Genomic DNA, 15577 nt, shown 5'->3' with positions numbered 1-15577 from the left:
ACCTTTACCCCCGAGCTAAAGTGTGTGTGTGTGTGTGTGTGTGTGGGACGTGTGTGTGCTTGCCCGCAGATGTGCCGGCGTGGCTGAAAAGTCTTCGTCTCCACAAGTACGCCGGCCTCTTCTCCACCATGACCTACGATGAGATGATGTCACTGACAGAGCAGCAGCTGGAGGTGCAGGTTAGAGTGTGTTTGAGTGAATGTGTGTGTGTGTGTGTGTGTGTGTGTGTGTGTGTGTGTGTGTGTGTGGTAGGTAGGGATGTAACGATACACTCTACTCATGATGCAGTGCGATTCACGATGCTGGCTTCAGGATACGATTTTCTCCCGATTTTATTATTTTTTTTATTTATTATTTTTTTTACACAAAATCAAACTGAACACAAATCATGACAAATTTTCCTTTCATTATTTGTCTCCAAAAAAAACTACAAAATGCTGAGTTTTGCTTATCAAAGTACAGAATCCCCTTTCATTTCTGAGGTAGAATGCAGTTTATGCAAAAACATTGCTGCACATTTCTTTTTGTATGTAAAATAAAAAAGCACAAAAGAAATTGCGTAAATAAAATTGTGAATAATACAAATGAATATCAAACAAATAAACTAAGGCTTCAGACTTGTATTGCCAAAAGAATAGGACCCTCTGGATCATGTAGACATGAACCAGGGAGGGATATAAGTAGTAAGTAGAAGTAGATACACAGCACTGTCTCTGTGTCTGTATAAGTGACAGGCTGCTGCTCCCTAAGAAGCGTGAGGGGGAGGGCATGAGTAAACATGAGGTAACCGCACGCATGGCCTCAATTCACATGGTTGGGCACGTGCTTGTAATCGTGAGCACATGTGGAAAGCTGTGCACCTCACTGCAGCACAGTTTAGCAGTGCAGATATTTTTCAGTTACAACTGAATTCACACTTTTAATCCCAGAAAAAAACAACGCTCTTATTTACCTTTTAAAAAGTCATTTAAATGCTGATTAAAGGTCTGATTACTGTGTGAGGTGATGCTGTGTGAGGTGATGCTGTGTGAGGTGATGCTGTGTGAGGTGATGCTGTGTGAGGTGATGCTGTGTGTTAGGTGATGCTGTGTGTGAGGTGATGCTGTGTGTGAGGTGATGCTGTGTGTGAGGTGATGCTGTGTGAGGTGATGCTGTGTGAGATGATGCTGTGTTGGGTGACGCTGTGTTGGGTGACGCTGTGTTGGGTGACGCTGTGTGTGAGGTGACGCTGTGTGTGAGGTGATGCTGTGTGTGAGGTGATGCTGTGTGTGAGGTGATGCTGTGTGTGAGGTGATGCTGTGTGTGAGGTGATGCTGTGTGTGAGGTGACGCTGTGTGTGAGGTGACGCTGTGTTGGGTGACGCTGTGTTGGGTGACGCTGTGTTGGGTGATGCTGTGTTTGGTGATGCTGTGTTTGGTGATGCTGTGTTTGGTGATGCTGTGTTTGGTGATGCTGTGTTGGGTGATGCTGTGTTGGGTGATGCTGTGTTGGGTGATGCTGTGTTGGGTGTGTGAGGTGATGCTGTGTGAAGTGTGTGAGGTGATGCTGTGTGAGGTGATGCTGTGTGAGGTGATGCTGTGTGAGGTGATGCTGTGTGAGGTGATGCTGTGTTAGGTGATGCTGTGTTAGGTGATGCTGTGTTAGGTGATGCTGTGTGTGAGGTGATGCTGTGTGTGAGGTGATGCTGTGTGTGAGGTGATGCTGTGTGTGAGGTGATGCTGTGAGAAATGATGCAGTATGACGTGTGTGACGCTGTGTAAAGTGTGCGAGGTGATTGCGTTGCGTAAGGTGATGCTGTGCGTAAGGTGATGCTGTGTTAGGTGATGCTGTGAGAAGTGATGCAGTATGACGTGTGTGACGCTGTGCAAAGTGTGTGAGGTGATTCTCTGTGCGAGGTCATGCTGTGCGAGGTCATGCTGTGCGAGGTCATGCTGTGCGAGGTCATGCTGTGCGAGGTCATGCTGTGCAAGGTGATTGTGTACGAGGTGATGCTGTGTGAAGTGTGTGAGGTGATGGTGTGCGAGATGATGCTGTGCGAGATGATGCTGTGCGAGATGATGCTGTGCGAGATGATGCTGTGCGAGATGATGCTGTGCGACGTGATGCTGTGCGACGTGATGCTGTGCGACGTGATGCTGTGCGACGTGATACTGTATGAAGTGTGTGAGGTGATTCTGTGTGAGGTGATGCTGTGCGAGGTGATGCTTTGTGAGGTGTGCGAGGTGATTCTGTGTGAGATGATGCTGTGCGAGGTGATACTGTATGAAGTGTCCGAGGTGATGCTGTGTGAAGTTTGTGAGGTGATGCTGTGCGAGGTGATGCTGTGCGAGGTGATGCTGTGCGAGGTGATGCTGTGCGAGGTGATGCTGTGCGAGGTGATGCTGTGCGAAGTTTGTGAGGTGATGCTGTGTGAAGTTTGTGAGGTGATGCTGTGTGAGATGATGCTGTGCGAGATGATGCTGTGCGAGATGATGCTGTGCGAGGTGATGCTGTGTGAAGTTTGTGAGGTGATGCTGTGCGAGGTGATGCTGTGCGAGGTGATGCTGTGCGAGGTGATGCTGTGCGAGGTGATGCTGTGTGAAGTGTGTGAGATGATGCTGTGTGAGATGATGCTGTGTGAAGAATGTGAGGTGATGCTGTGCGAGGTGATGCTGTGCGAGGTGATGCTGTGTGAAGTGTGTGAGATGATGCTGTGTGAGATGATGCTGTGTGAAGTGTGTGAGGTGATGCTTTGTGAGGTGATGCTTTGTGAGGTGATGCTGTGTGAGGTGATGCTGTGTGAGGTGATGCTGTGTGAGGTGATGCTGTGTGTAAGGTGAGGCTGTGTGTAAGGTGATGCTGTGCGACGTGATGCTGTGCGACGTGATGTGCGACGTGATGATGTGCGAGGTGATGCTGTATGAAGTGTGCGAGGTGATGCTGTGTGAGGTGATGCTGTGCGAGGTGATGCTGTGCGAGGTGATGCTGTGCGAGGTGATGCTGTGCGAGGTGATGCTGTGTGAAGTGTGTGAGGTGATGCTGTGCGAGGTGATGCTGTGTGAAGTTTGTGAGGTGATGCTGTGCGAGGTGATGCTGTGCGAGGTGATGCTGTGTGAGGTGATGCTGTGCGAGGTGATGCTGTGTGAGGTGATGCTGTGTGAAGTTTGTGAGGTGATGCTGTGTGAGGTGATGCTGTGAGAGGTGATGCTGTGTGTAAGGTGATGCTGTGCGACTTGATGCTGTGCGACTTGATGCTGTGCGACGTGATGCTGTGCGACGTGATGCTGTGCGACGTGGTGATGTGCGACGTGATTATGTGCGAGGTGATGCTGTATGAAGTGTGTGAGGTGATGCTGTGCGAGGTGATGCTGTGCGAGGTGATGCTGTGCGAGATGATGCTGTGTGTGAGGTGATGCTGTGCGAGATGATGCTGTGTGAAGTTTGTGAGGTGATGCTGTGTGAGGTGATGCTGTGAGAGGTGATGCTGTGTGTAAGGTGATGCTGTGCGACTTGATGCTGTGCGACGTGATGCTGTGCGACATGATGCTGTGCGACGTGGTGATGTGCGACGTGATTATGTGCGAGGTGATGCTGTATGAAGTGTGCGAGGTGATGCTGTGCGAGGTGATGCTGTGCGAGATGATGCTGTGTGTGAGGTGATGCTGTGCGAGGTGATGCTGTGTGAAATTTGTGAGGTGATGCTGTGTGAGGTGATGCTGTGTGAGATGATGCTGTGTGAAGTGTGCGAGATGATGCTGTGCGAGATGATGCTGTGCGAGATGATGCTGTGCGAGGTGATGCTGTGTGTGAGGTGATGCTGTGCGAGGTGATGCTGTGCGAGGTGATGCTGAGCAAGGTGATGCTGAGCGAGGTGATGCTGTGAGAAGTGATGCAGTATGACGTGTGTGACGCTGTGTAAACTGTGCAACGTGATGCTGTGCGACGTGATGCTGTGCGACGTGATGCTGTGCGACGTGATGCTGTATGAAGTGTGTGAGGTGATTCTGTGTGAGATGATGCTGTGCGAGGTGATGCTTTGTGAGGTGTGCGAGGTGATGCTCTGTGAGGTGTGTGAGGTGATGCTGTGTAATGCTGTGTTTGGTGATGCTGTGTTGGGTGATGCTGTGTTGGATGATGCTGTGATACACACTCACTTTGATCTTCTCTCTGTAGAACGTCACTAAAGGAGCTCGGCACAAGATCATCATCAGCATCCAGAAACTGAAGGAGAGACAGAACATGCTACGCTCACTTGAGAAGGTGTGCATCCATCCATCCGTACATCCATCCTCTCAGCATCCACCCATACCTCCTCTCCTCCTTTCAGCATCCATCCACCCATACCTACTCCTCTCAGTATTAATTCTGAATATATTGAGATATTTGGAGAGCATGGTTATTAAAATCATGATATTCTGGATCATTGACTTCTGTTATGAATATGATAAAATTATTGTATTTTTTAATATCTCAGTCAGGGGTGTGCCATATATATATGTGTGTGTGTGTGTGTGTATGTGTATATAATAAAATTTATTTTTTATTTTTTACAGTAGTGTATTCTTTAAGTATTTGTTTTGGAATTAAGTGTTTTCTTATATCGCCAAAAATATTGATTTCATGAAAATATCATAAAAATATAGTGATATTAATCCTATCCTATGTCATATCACTCTAGCTGTGTGTGTGTGTGTGTGTGCGTGTGTGTGTCTGCGTGCGTGTGTGAGCTGCTGGGAGGTAAACATGTGTGTATTTTTGGTTGAACTTTGTCAGCATGTCGTTTTCCCCTCAGGCAGAAATATCCCACACCTGACGGCAGCTCATCCTCAGTTTATAGAAGCAGCCAAAATAATAAAACCACCCACTATAGCCTTTATCACCAAGATACACCACTCTACACCACTCATCTGTTCAGTCTCTCTATCTCTCTCTCGATCTGTATCTCAGTTCAGTTCAGTTTGCTTTATTGACCCGGCAATTATACATTTGTATTATCAAAGCATTTAAGTCAAACAAATTAAATCAAAGTCTTTCTTTCTCTCTCTTGCTGTCTCTCTCTCTCTCTCTCTACCATCCTCTCTCACATACTCTACGATATTTCTCTCTCTCTCTTTCTCTCTCCATGTCTCTCTGTACCATCACTCTCTTTCTCATACTCTACCATCTCTCTTTCTCTCTCTACTGTCTCTCTTTCTTACACTCTATATCCCTCTCCCTCTGCCATATTTCTCTCCCTCTCTCTTTCTCTACCATCTTTCTCTCTCACTCTACCAACTTTCTCACTTTCTCTTTCTCTACAATTTCTCTCTCTCTCTCTCTCTCTCTTTCTCTTTTACACACACCCTACAATCTCTCTCTCTCTGTCTCCCTTGCCTTTTTCTCACTCTTCCATTCCTCTCAATTTCAATGAAACAAGTAGTTTAAATACAAAAGGTAAAAAAAAACGATAAATATAAAAACATATACATTAACATACCTTACATATAAAAGTAAATTATATAGGTAATTAAAAAAACTATCTAGATAAATGAATAAGATGTAAATAACAGTGTTATTAGTTGTAAATATTTAAAAAGAGCTGTGTTTACACTGTTTAAGCTGATTTCTGTAATGATGTAGAGCTGAGATTTGTTTGGTTGATATGGTCTTATGGTCTCAGTCTCTTAATTCTTAATTAAGCTTTATTAGCATGACTGCATTAATTTTCATTATTATCTAAACATCATGTAACTCATCAGTCAGGACACACCCAGTTTATATACAGAACCAATCAAGGAATGTTTTTTCCTACATAGTAAATGAATAGTAAAGTGATCTATCAGACTATGAAGGAACTCATAAGGAATCATGTAACTTAAAAACAGTGTTAAACAAACCATTTAGATGCTCTTATATGTGGAGCTGTTAACCTGCTCCTTCTGAGGCTGGTATCTCTGATAAATGTATCCTGTACAACAGAGGAAACTCTTACTGTTCTTTTCCTGGGACGGTCCTGATGAGAGCCAGTTTCATCATTATAATGTTTTTTTTCTTTGTGTGTTCTTTTAAGTCTGGATGACTTCAGTACTTCTGTCTGGTATTTGTAATTTCTCTAATTCTCTCTCTCTCTGGGTTGGGTAGGATGTGTTGGAGGGGGGGAATCTCCGAACCCCACTACAGGAGCTCCACCAGATCATCCTGACGCCCATTAAAACCTTCAGTATGGAGGATTCCTCACAGCGCCCCCTGCTGAGCGCGGAGGGGAAGAGCAGCCTGGCTGGATCTCACATGGGCGAGTCCGAGTCCAGCACCTCACTCATCGCTGAGGGGGACATCCCGGCTCAGTTTACACGAGTCATGGGCAAAGGTATATATTTGTATACACACACACACACACGCACCTCCCATACATAAATATATATACAACTAAACACAGCACAAAATTTAAGGAAATGTGTGTTTGGTAGATTTGGTTGGTTATTTCTTTGCTGTTTCTTGATAACCCTTATACCATTGGAAAGTCTTTTAATTTCCCTTTTAAAGAAGAACTCTGGGGTAAAATAGACTTTTGTTGTAGTAAAACATGATAAAAAAGTTCTTACCTTTGATGAATAGCACATCTCCGCTCTCCCACAGCTTTCAGAGTTCCAGAAATGTTGTGCTTTTTGCTCAGCACTCTTTACAACGGCCATATCGGGCATATTTTGCCCCAATAAGTCACTTTTTCAACCGTTATCCAGCTCAAAGTAGCTCCACACCTCCTTGCTAGAATCCGGAGAACCCTGACATTTAAATGAGGCAATAATAACATTAAAAAAGTGCAAAATAAGCTTATTAAAAACCTTAATCATAGTTTACAATCATAGTGCAGGTGAATCGCTGCCGCCATCTTTGTACTGAAAATGTCACATTTTATGTCTGTCATTATCAGTACAGTGATGGCGGCGCTCGGAGCTACAAAGAAGCATTATAGGATGTAAACAGAGGTTTTTAATAAGCTTCTTGTGCACTTTTTAAGTTATTAATGCCTCGTTTTAAATGTCAGGGCTCTCCTCTCGGATTCTAGTAAGGAGGTGTGGAGCTACTTTGAGCTGGATAACTGTGGAAAAAGTGATTTATCAGGGTAAATTATGCCCTGATACGACCCGAGTGCTGTGCAAAAAGCACAACATTTCTGTATCTCAGAAAGCTGCAGGAAAGCAGAGGTGAGCTATTCATCAAGTTAAGTACTTTTTATCATGTTTGAATTTCAGTGATCTGGATGAGCGAGCTAATACTTTAGGTAATATAGTGTATAATGAAGATTTTCCCTGTTTTTGTGTTTTTTTTGCAGTTTGCACACAGCTCCTCGTCTCCCGGCCGGACGAGGAGAACATCAGCTCGTACCTGCAGCTCATCGATAAGTGCCTAATCCACGAGGTGAGTACAAGTGCAGAGCTCTTCTCCAGTCTCTGTGTAGATTTATTATTATATTGGGTAGAATGGGACTCTCTGTTAATTCTGTGTGTTTTTATATATAAAATATTTAATTTCAGTATTTGTAAAATGATCTCGTCTCTCTCAGGCTTTCACAGAGACGCAGAAGAAGAGGTTGTTATCGTGGAAGCAGCAGGTGCAGAAGCTGTTTCGCTCGTTTCCTCGGAAAACCCTGCTGGACATTGCAGGATATCGACAGCAGAGAAGGTAGAGTTTAATAACTCAGAGTTACAGTTTTCTTTAATTAGGTGCCACTTCCCCATGAGGTGAATTGAAAGGGAAACATGGCGACACCTCTATTCCTTACTAGTATCGCTTAAAATGTACCTTGTAGGGAAATGTATGAAAATGTACCAGAAAATAGGCGTGGGAAAAAATCTGCTCTGCTTCTGCAAAGCTTTAGGTTGCACTCAATGAAGGCAGTCTGAGACAAACATGCAGTGTCTAATATGCCAGTTCTGGTTACAAATTTGAGAATATTTGTAATTTTTTTTTGTTGTTGTTGGGCTTAATTTCTATAGAACATAAGGGGTTGGAACTGTGGTATACTGTTTTGCATGTTGTATAATGAAAATGCATTGTGACTTATTTGCCTTGAGGTGCCATATTGAATATCCAGTGGCCAGTATGAGAGAATTGAACCTAAAACAACAAATTAACCAAAATGAACAGCCCTGCTAGTCATTCACACAAGTCACATGACACCAGGTAGGAAAAATGGCTAATTGGGCACAATTTGGACATTTTTTTCTATTTTGTGATTTAGATTTACCCAAACTAAAGGAGAACTCTGGTGTAAAATGGACTTTTGTTGTAGTAAAACATGATAAAAAGTTCTTATCTTTGATGAATAGCACAGATCCGTTCTCCCACAGCGTCCAGAGATCCAGAAATTTTAACAGTTTGTCCAAACACCCTTCAGACTGGGTGATACGGGGCATAATTTGCCCTGATAAATCACTTTTTCCTCCGTTATCCAGCTCAAAGTAGCTCCACACCTCCTTACTAGAATCCGGAGAGCACTGATATTTAAAACAAGGCATTAATAACTTAAAAAGTGCAGAAGAAGCTTATTAAAAACCTTTTGTGCGTGTGTGTGTGTGTGTGTGTTACAGTAGTCGTGGGTTTGGTCAGTCGAACTCTCTCCCGAGTGCGGGGTGTGTGGGCAGCGGGGTGACGGGCAGGAGGAATCTGAGGCAGTTCCCGGTGCCCTCCCGCAGCCTCCCTGTGCAGCGCCTCGGCCTGCTGGGCACCGCCGGGCTCCTCGGGCACACACACACCCCCCGCAGCTCCAGCTCCACGCCAACCAGCCTCAAACAGGGCAGACAGGTGGGTCTTACACTTATACACACACACACACACACACACACACATATACACACACACACAATTATCTGAACTTTCTACTCCTTACATTTTAATAAAATCAGCCTCGTTACTCCTGTTTCATTTCAGCTCGTTTTCTTTCCGGCTTCTCATCGTTCAATCTGATTGTGATTGGATGTAGAGAAGTGTAGAAGTGGTAGGGGTAAAGGGTAGAGGATAGGGTAAGTGGTAGGGGTATGTGGTAGGGGGTAAGGGTAGGGGTTAAAGGGTAGGGGTAAGGGGTAAGTGGTAGGGGTAAGAGGTAGGGGTAAAGGGTATGTGGTAAGGGGTAAAGGGTAGGGGTAAGAGGTAGGGGTAAGAGGTAGGGGTAAGGGGTATGTTGTAAGGGGTAGGGGTAAAGGGTATGTGGTAAAGGGTAAGGGTATGTGGTAGGGGTAAAGGGTATGTTGTAAGAGGTAGGGGTAAAGGGTATGTGGTAAAGGGTAGGGGTTAAGGGGTAGGGGTTAAGGGGTAGGAGTGAGGGTGAGGGGTAGGGGTAAGGGGTAGGGGTAAGGGGTAGGGCTAATGGGTAAAATGGGATTGGTCCTTATAAATAAAGATCCAGAACTACAGTCTGTAATTATTATAGAACTACAGATACTGTTTCATTTCAGCTCATTTTCATTCCGGCTTCTCATCGTTCATTAAAACCCCTATCCAGATAAATCTCTCCATCCAGATAGAGAGAATCTGATTGTGATTGGATGTAGAGAAGTGTAGAAGTCGTAGGGGTATGTTGTAGGGGTAAGGGGTTAGGGGTAAGTGGTAGGGGGTAGGGGTTAAGGGGTGAGGGTGAGGGGTAGGGGTAAAGGTTATGTGGTAAAGGGTAGGGGTATGTGGTAGGGGTAAGGGGTAAGAGGTAGGGGTAAAGCGTATGTCGTAAGAGGTAGGGGTAAAGGGTATGTTGTAAGGGGTAGGGCTAAGAGGTAAGGGTAAGAGGTAGGGGTAAAGGGTATGTTGTAAGAGGTAGGGGTAAAGGGTATGTGGTAAAGGGTAAGGGGTAAAGGGTAGGGGTAAGAGGTAGGGGTAAAGGGTATTTGGTAAAGGGTAGGGGTATGTGGTAGGGGTAAGAGGTAGGGGTAAAGGGTATGTTGTAAGGGGTAGGGGTAAGAGGTAAGGGTAAGAGGTAGGGGTAAAGGGTATGTTGTAAGGGGTAGGGGTAAGAGGTAAGGGTAAGAGGTAGGGGTAAAGGGTATGTGGTAAAGGGTATGTGGTAAAGGGTAGGGGTATGTTGTAAGCGGTAGGGGTAAAGGGTATGTGGTAAAGGGTAAGGGGTAAAGGGTAGGGGTAAGAGGTAGGGGTAAAGGGTATTTGGTAAAGGGTAGGGGTATGTGGTAGGGGTAAGAGGTAGGGGTAAAGGGTATGTTGTAAGGGGTAGGGGTAAGAGGTAAGGGTAAGAGGTAGGGGTAAAGGGTATGTTGTAAGGGGTAGGGGTAAGAGGTAAGGGTAAGAGGTAGGGGTAAAGGGTATGTGGTAAAGGGTATGTGGTAAAGGGTAGGGGTATGTGGTAGGGGTATGTGGTAGGGGTATGTGGTAGGGGTATGTGGTAGGGGTATGTGGTAGGGGTATGTGGTAGGGGTATGTGGTAAGGGTATGTGGTAAGGGTAAGAGGTAGGGGTAAAGGGTATGTGGTAAAGGGTATGTGGTAAAGGGTAGGGGTATGTGGTAGGGGTATGTGGTAGGGGTATGTGGTAAGGGTATGTGGTAAGGGTATGTGGTAGGGGTAAGAGGTAAAGGGTAGGGGTAAGAGGTAGGGGTAAAGGGTATGTGGTAAAGGGTAGGGGTATGTGGTAGGGGTATGTGGTAAGGGTAAAGGGTAGGGGTAAGAGGTAAAGGGTAGGGGTAAGAGGTAGGGGTAAAGGGTATGTGGTAAAGGGTAGGGGTATGTGGTAGGGGTATGTGGTAAGGGTAAGAGGTAGGGGTAAAGGGTATGTGGTAAAGGGTAGGGGTATGTGGTAGGGGTATGTGGTAGGGGTATGTGGTAAGGGTATGTGGTAAGGGTATGTGGTAGGGGTATGTGGTAGGGGTAAGGGGTACAGGGTATGTGGTAAAGGGTAGGGGTATGTGGTAGGGGTATGTGGTAGGGGTATGTGGTAAGGGTATGTGGTAGGGGTAAGAGGTAAAGGGTAGGGGTAAAAGGTAGGGGTAAAGGGTATGTGGTAAAGGGTAGGGGTATGTGGTAGGGGTATGTGGTAGGGGTATGTGGTAAGGGTATGTGGTAGGGGTAAGAGGTAAAGGGTAGGGGTAAGAGGTAGGGGTAAAGGGTATGTGGTAAAGGGTAGGGGTATGTGGTAGGGGTATGTGGTAGGGGTAAGAGGTAAAGGGAAGGGGTAAGAGGTAGTGGTAAAGGGTATGTGGTAAAGGGTAGGGGTATGTGGTAGGGGTATGTGGTAAGGGTATGTGGTAAGGGTATGTGGTAGGGGTAAGGGGTAAAGGGTAGGGGTAAGAGGTAGGGGTAAAGGGTATGTGGTAAAGGGTAGGGGTATGTGGTAGGGGTAAGAGGTAAAGGGTAGGGGTAAGAGGTAGGGGTAAAGGGTATGTGGTAAAGGGTAGGGGTATGTGGTAGGGGTATGTGGTAAGGGTAAGAGGTAGGGTTAAGTGGTGAAATGGGATTGGTCCTTATAAATAAAGACCCAGAACTACAGTCTGTAATTATTCTAGAACTACAGATTTTTGAGTATTTTGCTGGTTTTAACCTGAATATTTAATACAGTGCAGTTTGGGAGTTTGGAAACTCGCTGTTACGTAACGATGGGATTTTTTCCCGATGTTCTGCTTATCCACCCTAGCAACAGTTGCTATGGATGAATGCGCTTATGGGCGGAGCTTGCGTAGGTCAGTTCCAGCCAGTTCAGAGCATTCCTGAGCCGCTGCATCATCAGCGCTGAATGGAGGACTCGGGTTCGGAGATAGCTCCGCCCCCTGCAGCCCGTCTGCTCTAACACTCACTCTAACATCACTACAATAGCAGGAAACTACACACACACACACACACACACACACACACTCATGCACGCCTGTGGACGGAGGGGTATGGGGTGTGTGTGTGGAGATGAGTCATGCTGAGGGAGAAGAGCGGCAGTAGAGCAAGAGGGAGTGGAGGAGTAAAAAGAGGGGAAAAGAGAGAGAGAGAAAAATAAGAAAGTACAAGAGAATGAGTGAGCAAGAAAAACAGATGAGAGATTGAGAGAGAAAAGAAGGAGAGAGGGGAGAGAGATGAAGAGAAATAAGGAGAGTGAGGGGACAGAAAGAAAGTATAGGGGTGAAAAGAGAGAGAGAGTAAAGAGTGGAAGAAAGGGAGAGAAAAGGAAATGGGGAGAGGAAAGAAAGAGGGGAAGAAAAGGAGAGAAAAGAAATGGGGAGAGGAAAAAAGTAAAGACAGAGCGGGAGAAAGAGAGAAAAGGAATGAGGGTGCTGAAAAAGGGGGGTTAAAAAGAGAAAGAAAAAAGAGAAAAGGTGAAAAGGAAAACGAGGAAAGAAATGAGTGGAAGAACATTAGAAAAAAGGAATGTGGGAGTAAAAAGGAAAGAAAAAAGAGTGAAGAAACAATAAAATAAGAGGGAAAAGAAATAGAGAGGGGGGAGAGACTAAGAGAAAAATAGACTGAGGGAAAGTGAAAAAAGTAAGAGGTTAAAAAGGAAAGGGGGAGAAGGAAATGACAGAGAAAGGGGGATGGGAGCAAGAAAAAAAAAGGAGGAAAAAGGGGGAAAATTCTAGAAAGAGAGAAGAAAAGTTGAGAGAAAAATTTGTGGAAGAAAAGAGAAAAAGGATGAAGAAAAAGAGAAGATGGAGGCAAAAAAGAGGGGGAGTTAAACAAAGGAAAAAATGAAAGATGATAGAAAGAGAAAAGAGAAAGATGAAAGGATATGTCAACATAGAGAGAGAATAGGTAAAAAGAGAAAGAAGAAGAAAATACATATCACAAATAAAAAAAGAGAGAGAGAGTGTGAGAGAAAAACGAATTGAAAACCTCTGGAATATAATCAAGAGGAAGATGGATGATCACAAGCCATCAAACCACCAAACTGAACTGCTTGAATTTTTACACCAGGAGTAAAGCAGCATAAAGTTATCCAAAAGCAGCGTGTAAGACTGGTGGAGGAGAACATGATGCCAAGATGCATGAAAAAAACTGTGATTAAAAACCACCAGGGTTATTCTACCAAATATTGATTTCTGAACTCTTAAGACTTTATGAATATGAACTTGTTTTGTTTTCTATGCATTAGTTGAGGTCTGAAAGCTCTGCATCTTTTCGTTATTTCAGACATTTTTCATTTGCATTTCATTTTGGAATTTGGGAGAAATGTTGTCTGTAGTTTATAGAATAAAACAAAACTGTTAATTTTAGAGACAGAGATCTTGTGAAGAGGAGAGAGAGATGAAAAGAGCAGTGTGGAAGAAAGTGAGAGAAAAGAAACTGGGATGAGAGAAATGAGAGAGATAAAAGGAGAGAAAGAAAGTGAGAGAAACTAAGAGAAGAGAGAGAGAGAGGCAGTGAGAACAGTGCACAGGCATTTCCTGTTTTTCCTTCTCTCAGTACAGGAGGGCGGAACGAGGGAAGAGAGTGAAACATACGAGAGAGAGAGTAAAGGAAAAAAGGAGAGAGAGAGAGAGAGAGAGAGGGTGAACGAGTGTAAGATTGACAGGTTATAAAGGTCATGGAGGTCCCTCTCTGTTGTGACGTGTTGTGAGTATTGAAGAACAGGATGAAAATAAGAAGAATAATAAAGTATACAGAGAAACAGATACAACAAATTATACTACTACAGAGTGAAATATATATATATAAATATATATGATCAGAGGAGCTGATTAAACTATAGATAATGGGTGTAGAAACAAGGAGGCGGTCATAATGTTATGGCTGATTGGTGTATCTCCATCAGTTAGCATTGAGCCAACTCACAAAATTAGATTATTCGCTAGTTATTGTCTGTATACACATAGTGATGTTTATATATATGTTTATATATTTGTGTGTGTGTGTAGGGTCTATGGTTTGCGAACCCGGGGGGCAGTAACAGCATGCCCAGCCGCACCCACAGCTCAGTCCAGCGGACTCGATCCCTCCCCGTCCACACCAACCCCCACACCATGGCCATGTTCCAGCAGTCAGGTAAGAGACGCTCACCATCATCACCATATTAAACATGAAATATTAACACACACTCATTATATTTACACTGATATGGGTCATAATTACTGAGCTACACATACAAATGTAGTTGGTTGGTTGGTTGGATAGACACAGGGGTTGGACAATGAAACTGAAACACCTGTCGTCATTTTAGTGTGGGATTTTTGGGTTTCATGGCTAAATTGGAGCAGCCTGGTGATCAATCTTCATTAATTGCACATTGCACCAGTAAGAGCTGTAAGAGTGTGAAGGTTCAATTAGCAGGGTAAGAACACAGTTCTGCTCTAAATACTGCAATGCGCACAACATTATGGGAGACATACCAGAGTTCAAAAGAGGACAAATTGTTGGTGCACGTCTTGCTGGCGCATCTGTGACCAAGAGAGCAAGTCTTTGTGATGCATCAAGAGCCACGGTATCCAGGGTAACGTCAGCATACCACCAAGAAGCACCAACCACATCCAACAGGATTAACTGTGGACGCTGTAAGAGGAAGCTGTCTGAAAGGGATGTTCGGGTGCTAACCCGAATTGTATCCAAAAAACATAAAACCACGGCTGATCAAATCACGCAGAATTTAATGTGCACCTCAACTCTCCTGTTTCCATCAGAACTGTCCGTCACCACAATCAATTATTGTGCTCTAAAACCAGGTGTTTCAGTTTCATTGCCCAACCCCTGAATATAGATGGATGGATGGATAGATAGCTACATCGTTGGATAGATGGTTTGATCGACGGATACATATTAAAACGTGAAGTGTGTGTGTGTGTGTGTGTGTGTGTCAGCTGCAAGTGTTCCACTGACACACATTCCACAGTGACTCTTCTTGCGCTCTCTCTCTCTTTCTCTCTCTCTCTCTCTCTCTCGCTCTCTCGCTCTCTCTCGGAGGAAATTGTCATGAGTGTGTGAACCCATCGTCTCTCAGAGAACTGGAGTGATCTAGCACCTCTCGTGTGTGTGTGTGTGTGTGTGTGTGTGTGTGTGTGTGTGTGTGTGTGTGTGTGTGAAGGGAAAGGGCAGCTGTTACAATGAGTGTCTTTGTATAGCACAGCGTCGGAGCCCTGGCACAATTTCCATGCCCTCTCTCTCTCTCTCGCTCCCTTACTCTCTCTCTTTCACCCACTGTGTTACACTCTTATTCTTTGTCTATGTTGAAATTTCTCTCTTTCATTGTGTTGCACTTTTACACTTGTCTTTCTCTATTTCTCACTCTTGCTCACTCTGTCCTTCTCTCTTTTGCTCTCTCTCTCTCTCTCTCTCTCTGTCTCTTGACACTATCTCGTGCTTTCTCATGCTCTCTCTTTCTCTCTCTCTCTCCCTCTCTCTCTCTCATTGTGTTGTCTCTCTATTTGTCTCTCTCTCTTTCCTCTCTCTCTCTCTCTCTCTCTTGACACTATCTCTTGCTTTCTCGTGCTCTCTCTCTCTCATTGTGTGTCTCTCTCTTTGTCTCTCTCTTTGTCTCTCTCTCTGTCTCTCTTTCTCTCTCCTCTTCGTAAAGTTTACCTTACTTTCCATTTCTTTCTCTTTTCTTTATGACCCCTTTCTATATAGTTCTCGCAAGCATTATCCTACTAGTTATATAATAGTGTACAGTTATCCAAGGGGGTTGCTAAGGTGTTGCTATGGTATGTGTGG

General features: G+C 44.5%; 1 protein-coding gene and 4 long non-coding RNA genes across 11 annotated transcripts in view; all 5 read left to right on the top strand.

Annotated features, from left to right (window-relative positions):
• The window catches only part of samd4a (sterile alpha motif domain containing 4A), a 75051-nt gene that overhangs the window by 50311 nt on the left and 9163 nt on the right, over positions 1–15577 (top strand). For 2 of the 5 annotated variants that reach the window (XM_022673305.2, XM_022673308.2), the window contains 7 exons: positions 70–179; positions 4153–4239; positions 6100–6325; positions 7292–7377; positions 7523–7641; positions 8553–8763; positions 13792–13918. In XM_022673305.2, coding sequence (XP_022529026.2) covers positions 70–179; positions 4153–4239; positions 6100–6325; positions 7292–7377; positions 7523–7641; positions 8553–8763; positions 13792–13918 — 966 coding nt within the window. Of the gene's footprint in view, positions 1–69; positions 180–4152; positions 4240–6099; positions 6326–7291; positions 7378–7522; positions 7642–8549; positions 8764–13791; positions 13919–15577 lie in introns of all 5 variants that reach the window. The other 3 variants (XM_022673304.2, XM_022673307.2, XM_022673306.2) reach the window with 2 other exon arrangements.
• On the top strand, positions 868–1769 carry LOC125781069 (uncharacterized). Its single transcript, XR_007424174.1, has 3 exons — positions 868–1130; positions 1240–1324; positions 1662–1769. It is a non-coding gene; the product is annotated as an uncharacterized LOC125781069 (long non-coding RNA).
• Positions 2088–2874, top strand: LOC125781068 (uncharacterized). 2 transcript variants are annotated; one of them, XR_007424173.1, is made up of 4 exons: positions 2088–2222; positions 2277–2300; positions 2400–2423; positions 2454–2874. It is a non-coding gene; the product is annotated as an uncharacterized LOC125781068 (long non-coding RNA). The 2 variants fall into 2 exon arrangements; XR_007424172.1 differs by lacking the exon at positions 2277–2300.
• On the top strand, positions 2887–3120 carry LOC125781070 (uncharacterized). The gene is made up of 3 exons (XR_007424175.1): positions 2887–2913; positions 3013–3051; positions 3082–3120. It is a non-coding gene; the product is annotated as an uncharacterized LOC125781070 (long non-coding RNA).
• On the top strand, positions 10854–12369 carry LOC125781071 (uncharacterized). 2 transcript variants are annotated; one of them, XR_007424177.1, is made up of 2 exons: positions 10854–10918; positions 11388–12369. It is a non-coding gene; the product is annotated as an uncharacterized LOC125781071 (long non-coding RNA). The 2 variants fall into 2 exon arrangements; XR_007424176.1 differs by lacking the exon at positions 10854–10918 and adding an exon at positions 10966–11030.

The sequence above is a fragment of the Astyanax mexicanus genome, chromosome 14 (genome assembly GCF_023375975.1).
Source record: "Astyanax mexicanus isolate ESR-SI-001 chromosome 14, AstMex3_surface, whole genome shotgun sequence".
Taxonomy (NCBI): domain Eukaryota; kingdom Metazoa; phylum Chordata; class Actinopteri; order Characiformes; family Acestrorhamphidae; genus Astyanax; species Astyanax mexicanus.
Note: the sequence above shows the minus strand (reverse complement) of the source record. Positions and strands in the feature narration are given on the sequence as shown.